The 20,762-nt window shown below is 43.4% G+C and overlaps 1 protein-coding gene and 1 long non-coding RNA gene across 5 annotated transcripts in view; one reads left to right on the top strand and one right to left on the bottom strand.

The window, feature by feature from the left end:
- PLD5 (phospholipase D family member 5) overlaps positions 1–20,762 on the bottom strand; it is a 408,569-nt gene that overhangs the window by 92,270 nt on the left and 295,537 nt on the right. For all 4 annotated transcript variants that reach the window (XM_081791857.1, XM_060643364.3, XM_060643363.3 and 1 more), the window contains exon 5: positions 16,489–16,616. In XM_081791857.1, coding sequence (XP_081647983.1) covers positions 16,489–16,616 — 128 coding nt within the window. The remainder of the gene's footprint in view (positions 1–16,488; positions 16,617–20,762) is intronic.
- On the top strand, positions 9,254–11,083 carry LOC132685954 (uncharacterized). The gene is made up of 3 exons (XR_009613366.2): positions 9,254–9,336; positions 10,512–10,585; positions 10,862–11,083. It is a non-coding gene; the product is annotated as an uncharacterized LOC132685954 (long non-coding RNA).

Raw genomic sequence — 20,762 nt, 5'->3', positions numbered from 1 at the left:
GGATGTCTCCAGAGAGTAAGCAAAGGCCCTTCTTCCTCTGTTTCTGCTCTCTCTCCAGAGCCATCGCTGTGAACAGTTTGCTGCGTGGCCCTTTCTGTGTATGTGTGCACCCATACTCACTTGTGTGCACATAATGTGAGGGGGCTTTCTTTGTTTACAGAACACATGCGCGGATCTGACTCATGAGTCCCTGACCCAACCTCAGCCTTCTTTGGGGGACCGTGACAATAAGAGCCCACAGTGGAGACTGGTGGCGAGCCAGCCTGGGGCCCCTCTGGCTTCTCCTTATTGCCAGGGACTTGGTTCAGGACTGCACTTTCCCCGGGGCCCTCCCTGCCCCACATCCGCAGCATCCGCCACAGGGGTGCCCTTTCCTCCAGTCTCCATGCTTCCTGTCCACTTCCTGAAGCTTTCTCAAAAAACTTTAGACTGAGTCCACACTTCTCTGCATGACACCCGAGGCCCCAAGACACCCCTTCCTCCCTCCACTCAAGGCATCATTGTAACAGCCAGGTGGGTGACCGCCTCTTCTATGAACCAGGCCTGTCTGCTCCCGCCTCCACGCAAAGGAAAACCTTTCTCCTCTTTCTTCATGTGGCTCCCCTCCATGTACCCTTCGGGGTCAGCTCACCGTTCCTGGCCCCTCCCCCAATCTGAGATGATCACACACGTAGCAAGCTGTATTAAAAATATGCACTCACTTGTTTCTCTTCTTCATGTATGTGAGCTCCTTAAGGGAAGGGACCCTGCTCCCGCATCTCTGTACCTCCAGAACATTCGGGACAGCCTAGCACAAAGGAGACCCTACAGAAATCTCTGCTGAGTGAATGAACGGAAACGATGTAGCGGGCAAATGACACCAGTGTGCAGCAGGCAAAGCAACTTGTAGATGTTGTCTGCTGAAAGCTCTTGGCAGATAAAGATTATAAACATTTGCCTTCTGAGAACAACATCAAAATCACTTTTATAAGAAGGCAGAGCATAATCCATAAATGTGAAAGTCAAAATGAGCAGTTCTCATCAGGGCCATGTGTTGATGGCGTGAAAGGCTTTTGCAACTTCAAAGTCCTGACGCGCCTGGGGCGTCCTCCGCCATCTGACTTTCGAGGACGCTACAGTGTCACAGGAGCAGCCTTCCGACTGAAGTGGGTTTGTTTGCCTGATACAAAACCAGCTCTTCAGAGTAAATACCTTAGCTCTTCTCGCTTGTGATTAACTTAGAAAAAACAGAGTCGGCTTCCTAATTAAAGAGAAAGGGATGCTTGAGACCTGTGCCATCAAGATTGCCAGTAGTCACATGTGGTTATGAAGCATTTGACATTTGGCTTAGGTGACCTGAGATGCACTGTCATGCCGAAAAAGGTAAAATATCTCATTATTAAATGCTTTATATTAATGACTTGTTGAAATAACCATATTTAGGATATTTGAGATTATATGACATCGATTAACATCAATTTGACTTTCTTCTTTTACATTTTTCTGTGGCTTGTAGAAAATTTTAAATTACATATGTGGCTCTCATTAGTGGCTTGCAGTATATCTCTATTGGACAGGTCTGCTTTAGAGATCCAAATGGCCTGGGGCTGACAGCTCCAGGGACGAAGACTTCAGCTACTCTGATGGACTGCTCTCTAAAAAGTTTTTGTAATTTTTTTTTAATATTTATTTATTTTTGAGAGAGAGAGAGAGAGAGAGTGAACACGAGCAGGAGAGAGGCAGAGAGGGGGACAGAGGATCTGAAGCAGGCTCTGTGCTGACAGCAGAGAGCTGGATGTGGGTCTCAAACTCACAGACTGTGAGGTCATGACATGAGCCAAAGACAGATGCTTAACCAACTGAGCCACCCAGGTGCCCCTGCTAAGAAGTTTAAGCATGTTTCTTGCGTTTTGAATAGGAAGCAGTGAGTAGACAGAGTTTTCCCTTTCGTGAGTACTGGAATTTCAAATCTATGTGTTGCTTTTAATGGTCAGTGTTTCTTCCTGCCCTGTGGACAGCTGTCACTTGTCTGAGCTGTCACTGTTCTTCTCTGATTTGTGACTTCTTTTTTTTTATTATTAAAAAAATTTTTTTAATGCTTATTTATTTTTCCTCTCAGGACTGCCTTCACTGCATCCCAAAGCTAATGCTTATTTATTTTTGAGAGACAGAGAGAGACAGACCATGAGCAGGGGAGCACAGAGAGAGACACACACATACACACACAGAATCAGAAGCAGGCTCTGTGGTCTGAACTGGCAGCACGGAGCCCGACATGTCTCTCGAACCCACCAGTCGTGAGATCATGACCTGAGCCGAAGTCGGATGCTTAACCGACTAAGCCACCCAAGCGCCCCTCTGATTTGTGACTTCTTATTGGCCACAATTTGGGTATTCATTAAACCTGTGGTGAACCTAAGAAAAAACAGATCTGCTATAAGTCCTACAGGGTGTTCTAGTAAGGAAAAGGCTGGGTGCGGTCTTTTTGTATATTCTTTGGTTCTTGGTTTATTCCAGTTAGAGCAGGCTCTCAGATATTGAGTTTCTAGATCTTTGGGATATTACTGTAAATGTGGGATGTTGCTATGTGTTTGGATCACTGACTCAGACAATTATTGAGTAAGAAAAAGAGTGTAGCACAGGCAAAGGAGTGTTACATAAACCGGAAGGTTTGGGTTGCCGTAACTCTGATGCTAACTGATGGAATAATTCCAGGACATGTTTTCAGTTAGCCTCTTGGAGATAGTTTCCTGATCTGTAAATGAAATTTCTAAAGCAGTCCTGTGTATCTCACAGGGCAGCTGTGAGGAGCAAAGAAATCAATGTTTGTGGGAAATTTTTAAGAAGCCTGAAGCTCTTACCGAAAACTAGGAACCGACGAACATTTGTGTCTTTGTGTTTGGTTTACCTTAATCTTGTGTTACTATGAAGCATGGTTTCTCCCACAGGCCTCTGAGAATGACATTCAGAACCACCATTTCGAGAATAAACATATCCAGCAGCACAGGCAAATAACTCAGAAGTGGAAGAGTATTGGGGCGCCTGGATGTCTCAGTCAGTTAAGCGTCCGACTTCGGCTCAGGTCATGATCTCACAGTTCGTGGGTTCAAGCCCCACATCAGGCTCTGCACTGACACCTCAGAGCCTGGAGCCTACTTCAGATTCTGGGTCTCCCTCTCTCTCTGCCCCTACCCTGCTCATGCTCTGTCTCTTTCTGTCTCTCAACGATAAATAAATGTTAAAAAAAATAAGTAGAAGAGTATTTTTAGGCTGTTTTTAAGGTCAAATATGGTACATTTTACTCTGACTATAACAACATAGTTTAGCAGTTGGTGGGTGGGGAGTAAGAAGGCCACGGTACAAGAGCTGCAAGACAATGGAGCTAATTTTCCACGCACAGTTTCTAGGGGGAATTAAACTTCAGAAAAGGTTTTTAAGACTATGACAGTTATATTTTGGTGAATTCAACAATAAAGGACTGAAGTGACAGCTAATTATAATAAAAGATGCTTGAGCTGTAATAGTTGAAGTATGTGGAATGATTTATGGGTATGAGTAGTATTCTCAAAAGTCATTGTATCAAGATAATACATTCCAATTTTTTCCAATTAAAATATGAAAGCCATGAAGTAAAAAAAAAAAGTGGGAAAATAAAATTTACCTAAATGAGTCTTTTTAAATAGAGTTGTTAAAATCAATGCATTTCCTAGGTCTGACTAAGCCCTTAAAGGAATCCAGTGAAACGTTTTCAATAAACTTTTGTTAAAGGAAACAAAATTTGTATGTATGTATTCAACAAGCTTTTCTAGTGAAGATATTTACCTCAATATTAAAAACAAAACAAAACTCCATGGTTTAAAGTGGTATTTTTATGCATACAATAACTTATTTTCAGAATAGTGTATTTCACCATCACGAGGGCAATGTCAGAAATGTTCCCAAATTGGCGTCACCAGCTTTTGGGGAAGGACACTGCTCTGTCATCAGGCCCAACATTCAGAGTGAGTGTGAGGCCAGGCTCTGGGGGGCACACATCTGCACTGTGGACCAGAAGTCAGATGGGGATGCAGAGGTACCATGTGTGAAGTGCTGAGGATAACGATGATGATATTAGCTCACACTCACTGAGCTCACGTGTCAGCTGTGATGAAGAAACCAGAGCCACGTCAGCTCTTGCCATCTCTTCCTTGCCCTTCAACACATGGTCCCGTAACGCCGCACCATCTTCAGTCTCCAACATTCCCTCCACCGAACCCCAGGGAGGTGACCATGTAGCCCCTGCCCACAACAGGGAGCTAACTCTCTCACGGGGTTGGCCTGTCCATCGCTGGAAGGCTCCAGTGTTAGAAGCTTCTTGCTCACACAGACGTAAGCCCTTTCTTCTGGAATTCCATCTTCGATTCCTAATTCTCCTGCGAAGTGGCTTTAAGCCTCACGTGGTTACTGAACACGCTCTCGTTTGGTAATTCATGCATTCACTGGATAAAACAATTTTAAGCATCTAGTATGTGCCAGGCACTGAAGAGGTGCTGGGATTTCATGCATTAACCCACAGTCAGGGGACCCTCTTCCAGTCCTTGGAACAGGTTCCCCGACACCTATCTGGGATTCTAAAAACCATCTGTGGGGAGGCAGATGGTGAAAAGGGGGAATTAACAGGAGGGCTTTGTTTAGCCCTCAGAGACTGAACATACAAACGGACATTGGTCAAACCATATATATAAAAAACAGATCTCTCACAACCTGCAGTAACCAGCCCAGAAAACCAAACAATAACTCCTGTAGCAATTGGCTCCAAGATGACCAGGACTTGATTAAAAATTCTCCAATCGTCCTCATTTTTCCTGCTCTCAAATTAGGATCAAACCGGAGGAAGCCACATATGTCTCCCTAACCAATCAATCGCACGATAAACCCCCTTCTAGTCCGCCCTGCCTATCACTCCCTCCAGCGGCATGCACCTGAAGCCTTTCCTCTTCCTGCCACAAAGCCTCCCCTCTGCCTGCCTTTAAGTCCCTGCCGAAGCCCTGTGGTAGTGGCTGACTCCCCAGCTGTAGCACACTCTCAATAAACAGCTTCTGCTTATTTTCACTTGGGTGGCCTTCATTTATCTTCACACCCCTGTTCAATTTCCTCTCATTATGAGCACTGATCTGATTAGCTAGCTAAAATCTCTTTAAGTCTGTGTCTGAAAACCAAGGTTTTAGTTCTGTCTCCCAGATTTGTTAAGTGTAAATCTGGCCAGTTACCTTGTATGCATTTTACTGCTGGTGATAACGTTGGGCAGCACAGGATATAGAATAAAAAGCCCCTCATCCATGCCCCTGGGGTGTCATTGCCCACGTCCCTGTGCTGTTAAGGAGGCCACATGCTTTGGAGATTTATGAAATCTTTGCCAAAGATCATAAATAAACACTAGCGCCTCTGGCTTTCTCTTGACCTTGACCTAGGTAACTTATCAAGGAAGGAAAAAGGTTTCTTTGTCATCAGCTCCAAGGCTGCCATGTATTGAGCAGTAACCTGCTGCAGGTTCAGTGTTGGGTGTGTTAGAATATCTCATTCCATTCCTAGCAACTGTATGAGGTTGGTAGTATTACTTTAATTGTAGAGATACAGAAATCAAAGCTCAGGGGAAAAAACAAAAAACAATAAAAAAAACCTGATCAGCATCATGTAATTGTAAAAGGTAGAAAGGAAATTTGATGTCAATCTTATCTGATTCCAACCCCTACGCTATAGTGCTGAGCAAGGAACTTATAACAACCAACAAAAAATAACAAGGCCTACAAAGAGTGAGTCTAGATTTAGCCTCCTTGCAGAAGAAAAGTGCTCCTACAGCTATAAGCCAAAGTCCACACGGGGAGGCTACTTTTTTTTTTTTTTTTTTTATTTTTTTTTAACGTTTTATTTATTTTTGAGATAGGGAGAGACAGAGCATGAACAGGGGAGGGTCAGAGAGAGGGAGACACAGAATCTGAAACAGGCTCCAGGCTCTGAGCTGTCAGCACAGAGCCTGATGCAGGGCTCGAACTCACGGACTGCGACATCATGACCTGAGCCGAAGTCGGCCGCCTAACCGACTGAGCCACCCAGGCGCCCCCGGGGATACTTTTGAAGTACTATACTGAATTCTGGCCATCCTATTTTACACTTGATCTTAGCCAAAAGGCCGAGAAGCGATCTGGCCATCCTATTTTATTTATTTTTTTATAAATGTTTATTTATTTTGAGAGGGTGAGTGGAGGAAGGGCAGAGAGGGAGGGAGAGAATCCCAAGCAGGCTCTGTGCTGTCAGTGCAGAGCCTGATGCGGGCTTCATCTCACAACTGTGAGATCACGACCCCAGCTGAAATCAAGAGTCAGATGCTTAACCAACTGAGCCACCCAGGCACCCTGCCATCATATTCTAAGAGGGACTTTAGCCAAATGGGATTATATATAGATAAAAAGTGGCCAGGATAAAGACCTGAGACACATCACATAAGGAGCCATGATAGAGATCTCAGATTATCATGCCATTCAGAACATATTTATTCAGGGAGTAGGAGCTGGAGAGACATGTGAGGAAAATTTTTGGAAGTAAAGAATTTCCACTTGGAAGGACTTACTAAGCCCCATCTTAGCAAAGGCAGACAGGAGAGGGTAAAGTGATGCTCTTATTTCTTCACCTAATTGCACAAATTGAGACTATTTTTATAAGAGACAATAAACTGGCTTTGTAAGAATGCCTCCCAAGGGAGACTAGGAAAGAGATTTCCTACTTACGCCTCTTTTGAACAATACCATCTGCCAAATTGTTCCTGTAAATATTGTAGAAAATAAGTGTGACTTTGTTAATGAAGGTGTGGCCTACTAATCTGTTTCCTCTGTAAGGAACCTGCCTACCTCCCATCCCGCCCCATTTACTTCAGAATGCATATGTACCCAAACCTGACCTTTCTGAGCAGCCCAGATAATCTTCTAAATCAACACCTCGGGAATTAATCCTTTGTTTGCCTTTACTGCGTGTTGCCCAAGGAATATTAATTATTCTGTTGCTTTTCTGGTTGAGTTTCCTTTTGCTTTGGTTCGTTTTTATTTTGCTTCTGACATCTGGTTACCCGCATTACCAGTGTTCCACTAGGAGCTAAGCATGTCTGTAGAAACTCATAAATTCTGGGGAAAAGGTAGGCGCAGTGCCAGCACTGACTAGGGTTGGCAAGATGCGCCACGGGACAGAGGCCTCCTCTTGCCCACTGGTTCACCCCCTGGGTGTTCAAACTCTGCCTCTTCCCTCTGTCCTTTTAACTGAAAGAAAAGGGGACAGGTGCCAGAACCAAAGGTGTGTTAAACCTTAGTTCTCTTTCTCATTGCTAATGTCAGGCACAACCTCAACCTGATGGAGGCTTGCCAAGAGTGACCCGGCCTGGTGAGCAGAGGGAGTGGGACTCTGCTCAATATCTCACCAAACGGTCACTGTCAGGAACTAGCAGCTACAGATGAAACCAGTAGTTTGGGGGCAGTAAAGAACCATCATTTTTCAGGTGCTCAAGATATTAGGCAAAAAGCAACAGATACCAGCCAGTCCCTTTTCTGTTTGTCCAAATGTCCAGTGGACATGAAAACTGCCCCTTTCTCCTGACATTCCCCATTTCTGTTGACAGTTTGGTCCTTCTCTAGTGGGCCCACTTCCAGGGGCTGGAAATAAGCCCACTGTTCCTTCTGGCTCATTCCTTATGGCCCATCAGTCATTATGATGCAGCTTTTTGCCAGGTCTGTCCATTCCATTTCCTTGTAGCTCCCATAGTCCCTGTGTGTACCAGTCAGAGTGAAGCTCCCATAGTCCCTGTGTGTACCAGTCAGAGCGCTCCAGAGAAAGAGAACTGTCAGGAGATATACATATAACTAACAGGAGATCTTATATCTATATGTACATAGATAGGTAGATAGAGATAGAGAGATAGAGATAGAGATAGATAGAGATAGATAGAGATAGAGATAGAGATTGATAGAGACAGAGACAGAGATAGAGAGAGAGATAGAGATAGAGAGATAGAGATACATAGAATTTTAAGGAATTGGCTTGGCTTGCGATTGTAGGAGCTCACAAGTCTGAAATCCACAAGGCAAGCTAGCAGGGTAGGGACTCAGGCAGGGTGTCTATGTTGCAGTCTTGGGACCAAATTTCTTCTGGAAACTTCAGTCTTTGCTCTTGAGAGCTGCAACTGGTTCGGTGAGGCCCACCCTTAGTATGAAGAATAATCCACTTTACTCAAGTCTACTGATTTAAATGTTAATCACACCTCAAAACAACCTTCACAGCAACATCTAGACTGTTTGAAGAAACAACTGGGCATCAAGTTGACACAATCTGCCTTCCCACCATCATTACCCAATCCTGTCACTTCTCTCTTTAATTTTGGTCATAGGCTCCCTGTCTCCCCACTCTTGTCACCCCTCCACCCATGCCCTTTGTCAAGGTCTGTTCCAGTCCTGCCAGGTCCTGGCCTCAATCACGATCCTCAGTGGCCCCTGTAGCCTGCAGGACTCAATTCACACACACACCCTGTGCAGGGCAATCTCAGGCCTTCCTGATTTTATCTGTGTCTTTCCTAGCCTTGGGTACAAGGGCTCTGCAACTAGAACATTCTGGGCTGGCAAGAAATTGCTCACAGGTCTTCTAACACCACACTCGTTCCCAGTGCTGTGTATTTGCCCAGAATCCCTTTCTTTCCTCAGCTCACAAATCCCTTAAGGGTCAGCTCAACATCCAACATCTCACTGTGGCCTTTACTGTTTAGTCTGCGGGGATATTCCTCTTCCCAAGTCCCCAAAGTACTCATTGACAATCCTACTCATCGAGCACCAGGGTTCATGGCCTCGGGCTGTGGAACACAGAGGACCCTGACCTTGACCCTGAGCTTGGGGTAACAGCTCTACTGTCACCATCTTGAAGTTCTTGATAATTTTTTTAGCAAGAGGTCCCACATTTTCATCTCATACTGGGTCCCACAAATTATGCTCTTTGGCCCCCTTGGCAAATATCCTGGGTAGTCATGCTCCCTTGAAGAATGCTCAAATATTTTGTCTTTCAAACTGGATTCTAAAGTTTTTGCAGGTTTCTGTCATTTTTTTCCAAACTCTCTGCCGTGATTAGGGCAGTTTCCTGAATAGAGTAAATGTGCAATAGCCACGTTGATTACCTCTACCACTGTAATCCCTGGTCTTCTCATTGTTCAGTTGTTCTGTTGCTAAGGATACAGAACCCTACAATTACCAGATTTGGAATCACATATTTTTCATAAGGTAGCACGTGTAGTGAAAAGGCCTGAGAGTCCTTAAGTCCTAAATCCTGACACAAAGGATGAAGGGGTCGCGGGTAAGTGACTAACATCTACCCACCCCAACCCTCCAGCCCTTCACCTCAGTGTTCTCATCTGTAAATTGCATCTCATGCAATTTATTTTTTAAACTTATTATACTGGTTTAGAGCAGCATTTGTGGAAACACAGAGGCTTCAAGGAATATGTGATCTACAAAATTAACTGTGGAAAGCAGTTCATGGCCAAAAGGGTTTAATGAAGGTTCATCCTCTCCTACCCTCTTAGAGATTCGAAGAGCACATTAGCATATTAATGGCTCTGAGGAGTCCCACAGTAAAAGAAACCTATTTAAATGAAACCCATAGCTTCTCACTCTCAGGGAGTAGAGTCCCCTTCTCAGTAAACGGCATTTCCTAAGACACACCTTGGGAAACACTAGACTGATTATTCTCTGAGCTAATTTCCAGTTCCAAGATAAACAGCCTTAGTGATTCTAGATTCCAGGCAGAGCCTGGGCTGTCGGGTCCCGTCTCCCACCGGAGCCACGGGATGTGTGTGGGTGGGCTGAACTGCTGTGCCACCACCCAGGTGCAGGTCACTGATGGTCTCCTCACCAGCAAGGTCACCGGGCTCCTGTGCCCCGTGAGAACCGGCCTGTTTCAATGTACTCCTTTTTAGGTCTTTTCAGAACAAAGGTGGATTAAGGTTAAAATACATGTTAACAGAGTTTAAACAGGCCTATTCCTGTTTGCTCAAAATGCATTTTAAAATATTATTTAGGAGAAGCTGGGTGGCTCAGTTGGTTAAGCAACCAACTCATGACTTCACCTCAGGTCCTGAACTCACGGTTCATGAGTTTGAGCCCCACATCCGGCTCTGCTCTGACAATGCGGAGCCTGCTTGGGATTCTGTCTCCCTCTCTCTCTGCCCCTCCCCAGCTCACTTTCTATCTCTCTCAAAATAAATAAAAATAAACTTTAAGAACAATAAAAAATAAAACATTATTTAAAAATCTCCCCTTTTAGAGCCAAAGCATAAGAGACTGTTAAAAACTGAGAACAAACTGAGGGTTGATGGGGGGTGGGAGGGAGGGGAGGGTGGGTGATGGGTATTGAGGAGGGCACCTTTTGGGATGAGCACTGGGTGTTGTATGGAAACCAATTTGACAATAAATTTCATATATTAAAAAAAAAAAAGAAAAAAAATAAAAATAAAAATCTCCCCTTTTCAGAGTTGCCAGATTCTCGTGACCAATGAACCTATGGAAATCTGCTTTGAACTCCCGTCTACTATTCATTCAAGAGGGTATGTTCAAAAATTATAAATGTAACTATTTCTAAAAATGTGATTTTCATGTTTTCCTTCCTGCTTCTTGTACTTAAGCATCACACCTTCCAGAGCCCCTTGATTTAAAGATTGCTGTGCCCTTTTCTTTCTACTTCACACACCCGTTAATCTTTTGTTTGTTTTGTTAGTGTTGTATTTTTTGTTTCCTCCATGGTGTTTTTAAGCACTCCCAAGACTCACAAACCCAGACCCCTTTGTGGAAAAGCCTGTGGCGCTATCCCTTTCCTCCCACAGGATTCCCTGGTGGCCGTGGATTCCGGGGGAGCACCCTGAACCATGGGGGAGAGGAATACAGAAGCACACATATTGACTCCCTAGTCTTTGAAATTCAACCCAGAGGCTAAGAGAGTCTGCAGAACTCAGTACCAAGCAACAGCAGGTGCCAACCTGTGGCCATCATATCATCGTGGGTGTGCAATCAGAAAGAAGTGAATGAGTAAAGGGTTTCTTGATGAACAGTATTGTTACCTTTTCTTAAAAGAGCTAGTGAGATGAAATCTATAGCTTAGGAAACAGCAAGATCATGGAAGAGAATGAGTTTTCATAAATATAATTTATTTTTTATTTCTTAAAATTAAAAAAAAAAGGTTTATTTATTTTTGAGAGAGACAGAGAGAACACAAGTGGGGGAGGAGCAGAGAGAGAGGGAAATAGAGGATCTGAAGCAGGCTCCACGCTGACAACATTGACCCTGATGTGGCGCTTCAACTCACCAACTGAGATCATGACCTGAGCTGAAGTAGGACGCTCAACCAACTGAGCCACCCAGGTGCTCCATGCAGTTTATTTTTTAAAATTATTAGCAGTGAGGGGTGCTTTAATGGCACAGTGGGTTAAGCGTCTGACTTTGGCTCAAGTCACAATCTCACGGTTCATGATTCAAGCCCCACGTCGGGCTCTGTGCTGACAGCTCAGAGCCTGGAGCCTGCTTTGGGTTCTGTGTCTCCCCCTCTCCCTGCTCCTCACCAGCTTGTGTTCTCTCTGTCTCAAAAATAAATAAGTAAACTTAAAAAAAAGTTTAAAATTATTAGCAGTGAAAGAAGAGTGAGGAGTTTGGAGAAAGACTGCCTGGATAGGAATTCTAGCCTTACTACCTCCTGGAAGGTGACCTTGGGTAAGTCACTTAATTGCGCCTCACTTTCTGCCTTTCTAAAATAAAGCCATGATGGTATTATTTACAATACAGGGTGATCGTGAGAATTAAGTAAATTCGTACTTTTTCAATCCTGAAAGAAGGCTTAGTACAGAGAAAGCCCTCAATACAATGAAGCTTTGATTTTTAGTATTATTATTTCTCCTACTTGCCATACATTGAAGGTAATAATTAGTAACAATAATCTGATTGCACTAGAAAACTTCACAAAATATAAAGCTGATGAAAGAGGTTGAATTTGACGCTTGGAAAATGCATTCTAATTCTTCATGTAATTGTTAGCCTCACACACAACTTTGTTCAAAGGAAAATCTGCTCTCACGTACGGGTCCTGCTGAGCAGTGTTTTATGCCACACTGAGGCAGACCAAGAAAAATCCCACGCAGCCAAGCACAGTTGAAAGGAAACCTAACTTAAGGTAGATGATTAAGCGTAATAATGGGATCCCAAATACTGAGTGCTATGGGGAGGGGGGGACAAGGTAGGAAACAGCACTTTTGTGGAAGCGCAGAGAGGCAGAGGAAAGGAGGTGGGTGTTGAAAGAGAACCCTCTTAGCAGGTGACATAGATGCAGGGAAGCTGATGGGATGCTAACTGTTCTTGAAGAAGAGTTTTAAACCCTGTCCCCTCCCCAGCTACATCTCGTCTCCAACCTCATCCAAGAGTATAGTCTCTTCTGAGAGGAAAATGAGAAAGACTGTTAAAGGAGGAATGAGATTTATTTTAGTTTTTAAGAGTTTGGTTTAGCAGAAAATGACAAGTTTGCATTGATTTCCACCTCAGTCCCAGATGGACTCTACCGACTTGACCATAAATCTAAAGAATAGGAGAGCCATCTCCAAATGCCTGATTCCTACACAGGTTAGAAAGTGTTTTACTATTTTACAGGAGAGAAGAGTCACAGAATAGCATCTGTTCTGTTTTTATTTTCCAATATTATCTTCATTTGGAAGATGGCCATAATAGCCACCCTTAAGTTGCTATGAGAACTGAAGAATCAGGTCTGAAGCTATTAGCACAGTGCCTAGCACATACATACTAGCCTTTCGTAAAAATTAACAAAGATTTCTTCCACTCACCTCCTCCCAATTCCCTGGCCTCGGTGGAGTTTAACCTGTTATTAAATTTACAACCAGCATAACAATGCAGATTTCTGCAAAAGCATGTGCCCTGAAAACACTGATGGCTTAAACATTTGCCATCAATGTATACATTTCATTCCAGCCTTTTCTCCAGCCTACTCAGGGGTGCTCTCCAAGGACTGTTTCCATGGACAGCTGGTGAATATGACACTTCATGTGCCCTCTCTTCATGGAGATGTTTGGAATTGTTAAAAAGGAAACCCAAAATGGAGTGACTTATGTTAAATCCCATATCTGCAAACCAAGATTTAATATCTAATTTAACTGCAGTTTCAACCACTCTGGAATGTAACATTTAACCAGCTAATATGGAATTACCTGGTCCGCACTAGTGAAATAATCCACCAGAGAGATCTCTCCTGTTACCCTTAGCGAGGTGACTTTGCTTGAAATAATTCATTCTTTGCTAATAATTACCTTCCCCCCTCCCTTTCTTCCTTTAAAAACTTTTCCCTTTCTACAGCCCGCAGAGCTCCTGTTTACTAATTCGTGAACGGTTGAATAAAGCCAATTTGATCCCTGAATTTACTCAGTTGAATTTTTGTTATTTAACAGAGTGCTGAGCACCTTTTCATAGTCCTCCTTTCTGTGAATTTATGATGGATCAAAAAATAAGTTTATTTTTTAACCTGTTATTTCACTTACTCCATACTTAAGATGCACCATGATATCCATTTAGGTTTTTAAAAGTAAACTCTGCTGGTATATCTGAGCTGGTCTCTTTGAAGGAGAGAAATCTCAGGAGTCCACTCTGTTTATTCTCCCTTTCATTACCTGGCTTATGAGCTGAGAACAAACCAGCTATGCGACAGGACAGGGTCGGAGGGACAGATCTGGAGGCCCAGCTCACACAACAGCATAATAGAGAGGTTGCAATTCTCCAGTTCCTACTGAGAAGGACATTTAAGTGAATGGCAAAGAGTTGATTGCTCCTTAGCAAAGGTGCTTGACTAGTTGTGAAACAGAGCTGGGTCCTGGTATTGTCCCATGTTGTCCTCTGACTCATGGGCAAGTCTGGTCTTCTCCATACATGAAGGGAAACTATCACTTCACAACGTGTAAGCAAGCAGAGATCCCAAGATGGTTTCAAGTCTTCATTTGACTAATAGGAAATAACGTGCCACCCATCCTTCATCTGCATTTACCATGTTTTGTGGGGAAGACTTGCCATTTCACAGTGAGGATCCATTTCCAAATGAGTACACAGCAAGGGATGAACATTAAAAGGTCAGCCTACTTTCCTACAAAACACACAGCAAAAATCAGAGACCAAGGAGTAAGCCTCAAGCAGGGAAACCAACTCTTGACTATTCATGTCCATTTGCCTAATGAAAGAAGTAAAAGGAAACGAAGATAACTTGCTCAAACATTTGGAGAAAAATGTCATTAAACCTTAATAATTCAAACCCCAGTCAAAAGGAATTCACGGAACTTTAAACCTTTTCAACTAACATTGCTTAATGACAAAAGAAATACAATTTGGTGGTGGGGAAGTGCATTTAAAAAAAAAAGCAAAATGATTCTCAAGTTAAAAACCACCTAGAAGCAGAATTTACATGTAATCAGTATTGTGATAGAGCCGATTTTACCTATTATAGGAGACCAAGCTGAAAATTTCTGGGCAAAAGATGCTTACTGATTAACAAAAGATGAATTCAGATATTTCTATAAATTAGACTATTTTTATCTAACTCCTCTGAATTCATGAGGCTTTAATATTGCTTTTGACTTACTTCTGGTTTCTGAGGTAAGCCAAAGTTGCTATAACCCATATTTTTTATATCTGTGTTTGAAGGGCTATCACACAGATATGTTAAATCAAAATTTATATTTTTCATTAACAGAATTAATACTGAAAGGAATTGGCTTAAAAGATTTAGTACTGAAATTCAATTCAGAGCTCAGGTCTACTTATCTTTAAAATGGAGACAATAATAGTGTTTCCATCATAGGATCACTGTGAGGTTTAAAGTAAATAATTCATTTAAATGGTTTAGAACAGCACCTGGCATGCAATATAAGCAGTTATTATTGTCATGATTGTTCATGGATACTATTATTTTGCTCAGAATCATTTTTATATCAGTAGATAGCGCCTTCAAATTTCCTGAGCAAATATAAAATAAACCATGTTTTGTCAATCTTGGATAGTGTCTGCATCCTAAAACTGATCAGAAAATTTTCTTCCAGTGTTCCCTTCTTGCTGTGGGGAGACTGTATTATTAGAAACAACAGTGGTTTGGGGTGCCTGGGTGGTTCAGTTGGTTAAGTGTCCAACATTGGCTTAGATCATAATCTCACGGTTCGTGAGTTCGAGCTCTGCGTCAGGCTCTGTGCTGAGATCTCAGAGCCTAGAGCCTGCTTTGGATTCTGTGTCTCCCTCTCTCTCTGCCCCTCCCCTGCTCAGACTCTGTGTGTCTCTCTCAAAAAAGAAATAAAAAATTAAAAAATTAAAAAAAAGAAAGAAACAACAGTGGTTTGACCCTCAAGACTGGATTACTGACTATCCTTTAAATATAAAACTAGACAAAACAACCTTAGATAGATTGCACTTTGGCTCTATACTGTCTATTCCCTGGAGAGGGAAGTAAGTGGACTTCCACAAACTAGTATTTAGTTTGCCTGCTGTATATTTCTTTTACAGCTGCCACTGTTACCTGCCTGAACCAAAAGAAAGGAAGGTGTGGCATTTTAAGGACAAGAGGACAACAGTGGAAATCAGTGGGGGGGGGGGGGGGGGGTGATTAAATCCCTGAATCCACCAGTACAAATATCAAGTTACCTTCTCTCAGATTTATCCTATGTGGTGATGTCTTTCTTTACAAGTTACGGCCTTGTGTCTATCTGTACATCCCTACATTCTTTCCCATAAGAAATGCAGTACAATTCACCTGGTAATTCCAGTGATCTGAATATTAAAAGAACTCAGCTAAAAGCACGTATGGGCCACTTAGCATGCATGGTTGACCAGCCAGTCTTCCTATGCACCCCAGGATGCAGAACTTCCCGCCATCAGTTGACTGGTGGGAAGAAGGTGATTTGCAATCCTCTGTGGATCGCGCTGGCACAAATAAATACCTGAACATTACAGATTTATCAAGTGAACCTTCAAGACATTTGAAGCCAATTATTCACAAAGAGGAAGATGACATCCTCATGTTAATATATTTATTAAAGGAATAACACAAAGGATTACTGTTCTCAAACATACTACCCTCCGCTCAAGTTATGTTTTCCTCTGTCTCACAGATTCTGTGACCCCATGCTGAACATTTAGGCCCGGATACCATAAATTACATGCCATCCTGCTCTCCAGAATCTGGAGGTAGCATCTGAATTACAAAAGCACAGACACAACGGTAGCATTTGGGGTGGATGATGCTGTCAAGGAAGGTGTCTCATTTTACATTAAACAGAGGCAAGCCTGTTAAAACTACACAGTTAAAAATAAAAAAATGCTGTAGGTTTTATTTCCCACAGACACACTATGGGTGACCAAGCGCTTTATGAAGCTGGCACCTCTGATGCCGAGGGAACTCAGAGTTCATGTGATGTGCAAGGATTACCTGTCCCAGTGACTGCCAGTCTAAGCCGGCACTGCCGATGTAAACATGTTGCTTGTCCACGATCCAGAAGGAAGACTGCAGCCGGCCCTTGTTGTAGGCGGTCATGTTCATGTAGGTCACCTCGGCTCCTGGGGAGATCAAGGACATCCTGGTCAGCCTCAGAGTCAAGGCCTTGAAGGTGCAATCAGACATCTACCAGCAGCAATACTCATGGTTTGCACTGATCACAAATGGCATTCGGGGAGGCCAAATATTTACATTAGCGTGGTGCACAGAAGACCCTCCAGGAGTTACTTTGTTCTCAAAAGAATCCAAAAGGAAAATCATAAGAATTACACCTGCACCTGGTCACAGGAGGCTCTAGTATCCACAAGAGACAAGAACTGTGGCTTCTCCAGTCGGATGTGATTCAAATCCCAGCTCCATCACTTACCACCCGGATGGTGAGATACGTGCACCAAACTTTTTTTCTTTTAGAGAAATTTTCATACAGATTTGCAATCAATAAAAGGGTCGCCCTGTTTCGTATTACAGCTCTCCTTCGCAAAACATTGTCTCTCTTATCCTTTCTATTCATTATTTTCACCCTTGACCCCTCAATTGCTTTTGCTTCTTCATTATCCCTCTTCATGACTTAATCTGGATTTGGCCTCCTACTGGCCTTTCTTAATCTGATGGTTAATTTAAGCAACGATTATGTAAGCCTTACAAAAACGCAACCGTGAATGGTAAACTAGGTCACTCAAACTACTGTTAAAACCCAAAAACACATTTTAAGATCTAAATTTAGTTTTTTAAAAACGTCTTATTTATTTTTGAGAGAGACACACAGAGAGAGTGGGGGAGAGGCAGAGAGGGAGGGGGACAGAGTATCTGAAGCAGCATCCAGGCTCCGCACTGACAGCAGAGAGCCCGATGTGGGGCTTGAACTCACAAAATGTGAGATCATGACCTGAGCCGAAGTTGGACGCTCAACGAATGAACCACCCGGGTGCCCTTAAATTTCAGTAACTCTTTAATTTTTTTCAAGTTTATTTATTTATTTATTTATGAGAGAGAGAGAGAGAGAGAGAGAGAGAGAGACAGAGAGACAGAGAGAACAAGTAGGGGAGGGGCAGAGAGAGAGAGGGAGAGAGGGAATCCCAAGCAGGCTCCACACTGTCAGCTCGGAGCCCCATGTGGGTCTCGAACTCACAAACCATGAGATTATGACCTGAGATGAGACAAAGAGTTGGACGCTCAACCGGCTGAGCCACCTAGGCATCCCTTCAGTAACTGTCCTAAGCACGACGTGTCATAATTGTCATGCTGCTCCATATTGCTGCCTCAGGACTATGCATTTACAACTTCTCAAAACAAACATATAATCCACTGAATGCCATTGAGTCTATTTATTGATTTTTATTTCAGTAGAGTTGAAACATGAGTTTCAGGTATACAACACAGTGATTCGACAAGTCTCTACATTACACTGTGAGGCCCACAAGTGTAGCTACCAGCCGTCACCATGCAACACTATTAAAACACCACTGACTGTATTCCCTACACTGTGCCTTTTATTCCTGTGACTTCTTCATTCCCTAACTGGAAGCCTGAATGCAATTAAACTTAAATAAATTCTTCTAAATTTCCACTTCTTTAAAAAAACAGACCCATATGCGTGTGTTCCATGAAGTAGCTATTTTGTTTTCAGACATTCAATATTAATGAAGAGGATGAATTCTTGGTGGCCTACTGGTCAGTGTCTTCATGAGCAGAGGAAGATGTAACACTGTAGGCATACGGATATATTCCAGGATATCAGAAAGGAGGAGTGGTTTATATATGAGCTTCACCTGTAACTTTTGGGAAAAGGTAAAGTGAGAACCTGGGCCCTGAGGCAGGATGTCGAGAGGGGCTATGGGGCTGGAGCAGGACCGGGGGGAGGCTAGCGTGAAGGCAGATTTCCTTGGCCTCCAGCCACCCTGGAATAGTCTCATCTAAGGAATGGTTACAGGCCCCAGAGGATGAACAGTTGGGTAGAGTGGGCTCTCAATGTCCAACGTGGGCGGTTGCCACAGTAATTCTGGAGAGACCCACATCTGCACAGATGGTGTGGTGCCCCAGTGTCCCCCAAAGACACAGCTGCCAGTGCTCCCAGGTGGATGAAGAGCAGCATGTGTCTTTGGGGAAGTGTCCCTTTCCTACGGCTGCCGTAACACAGTGAATGGGTTAAAACAACAGAAGTCTACTGTGTCTCAGTTCTGGAGATGGCAAGTCCAGAATCAAGGTGCTGGCAGGGGAGCCTGCAGGGGAGAGTCCCTCCTTGTCTCTTCCCACCTTCTGGGCAATGTCTGATGTTCCACCGAGGGCCCACCTCTGTTGTCACATGGGGTCTCCCCCTGTTTGTGTCTCATTTTCTCCGGTGCTCATAAGGACACGAGTCCTGTTGAATTAAGGGCCCACTTCACACAAGTGTGATCTCATCTTAACTAATTATATCCCCAAAACGCCTCTTTCCAAATAAAGTCACATTCTAAGGGGCTGAGCATTAGGTCTTCAACATGTCTTTTTTGGGGGGACACAAGTCATTTGACAACAGAGATCCAGGCCACTTTCCCCGGCCATGCCCTTCAACAGCACTAGATTGAGCAGCACTGAGGGAAGCATCTTCTCATCTCTGGAAGGAAGAGAATGAAGGTGGTCTTGGTGTTTGCCTCAGGTTTTATCTTCAACAGGTGTCTCCAGGCAGGCCTTCACCTGCCTTCTTATTCTGACCAGAAACAACTGTAACCCTCTGTGACCCCGGCTGGCTCTCACCTCCTGGCCTGGAACACCGTGCCTGAAATTTGACCCGCAGCCAATTGCTACTTTGCACTGCATTGTTTACTTTTTATTAGATCCCTATCTGTTCTCACTCAGGTCTGCTGGAGCCCCAGCCCACTGGTCCATTTGAGGGAACTCTGGGTGTATGGGAGGGGGCCACTGGGACCATCCCTTTTGACCTCTCGACGCCACAGTGCACAGCCACTGCCCTCAAAGGACTTTATTAATTTACTTGGTACTTTAGCCCAAGGACTGTGATTTCAGGACCATGGGGCTTTTGCGATGCTCCAGCCAGAGCCTCCACAGTTCCTTATTGAGGCCTATAATTATTCTATAAAGGAACAGAAACTTTCCGTCAGCAAACCTTTACTGATATATACCAGGTACACCAGATATATACCACATATATATCTGATATATACACAGATAAATATCAGAAACCTGATATATACCAGATACTATGTTACGTGACAGTAGCAACACACGACCTAAAGTGGCTGAGTCAAGTCCAGGCCCACAAATAAAGTGTGATATTTAAAACAATTGGGATTGTTCACATAGCAAGGGGGCACCGAGTATCCGAAAGATCAGGAGGAGAGTCCCCATCGCTGTATCAGGGAACTCCAAGTGAAGGCCAAGGGCATGAATGGCTTCACAGTTATGCTGGGGGCCATGGCCACATGTGCAAAAGCCCTGGTACCACGTACAGACGTCAAGCAACAAGTAGTAATAGTAACATCCATCCACTCAACACTACATGCACCCAGCACCAACACAGCTGGGCTACAGCAGCCCCGCAGGGGATGTTAGAGTTTCCCCATTTCAGAATACAACAAACAACTGCACGCGGTGTCCTAAATCAGCTGAAAAAATATTTGCCTGCATATAGTTTGTGGAATGTCACTTTCCCACTAATAATGATATGTCTGTTTGGGGCACCTGGGTGGATCAGTTGGTTAAGACTTCGGCTTAAGTCATGATCTTGCGGTTCATGAGTTTGAGCCCTGCGTCAGGCTCTGTACTGACAGCTCAGAGCCTGGAGCCTGCTTCAGATTCTGTGTCTCCCTCTCTCTCTGCCCCTCCCCTGATCGCTCTCTCTCTCAAAAACAAAACAAAACATTAAAACGTTATAAAAAGAATTATGTTTTTCTATCTATCCATCCTCCATCTATCTCTGAAGAAGACCTAAGCTTTTATCTTATTTTATACCTGACAGGTAAATAGTCATATCCAACATGTCCCTGTTTATTACAGGCATATTATTCAATATTTAGCTTAAAATAATTTATTTTACAGGCACTTAGAAAATATCTTTGTTGACTGGTTACAGAGATTAGCCTCATCCTACTGTCTTTTTATATGTATTAGAAAGGTATGGTTAAAATCCAATGTTTTCTGGGGGCGCCTGAGTGGCTCAGTCAGTTAAGTGACTGACTTTGACTCAGGTCATGATCTTGCGGTTTGTGAGT

Source organism: Panthera onca, chromosome F1 (assembly GCF_046562875.1).
Source record: "Panthera onca isolate mPanOnc1 chromosome F1, mPanOnc1 haplotype 2, whole genome shotgun sequence".
Classification (NCBI taxonomy): Eukaryota; Metazoa; Chordata; class Mammalia; order Carnivora; family Felidae; genus Panthera; species Panthera onca.
The sequence above is the reverse complement of the archived record's forward strand: the minus strand, read 5'-3'. Positions and strand labels throughout refer to the sequence as shown.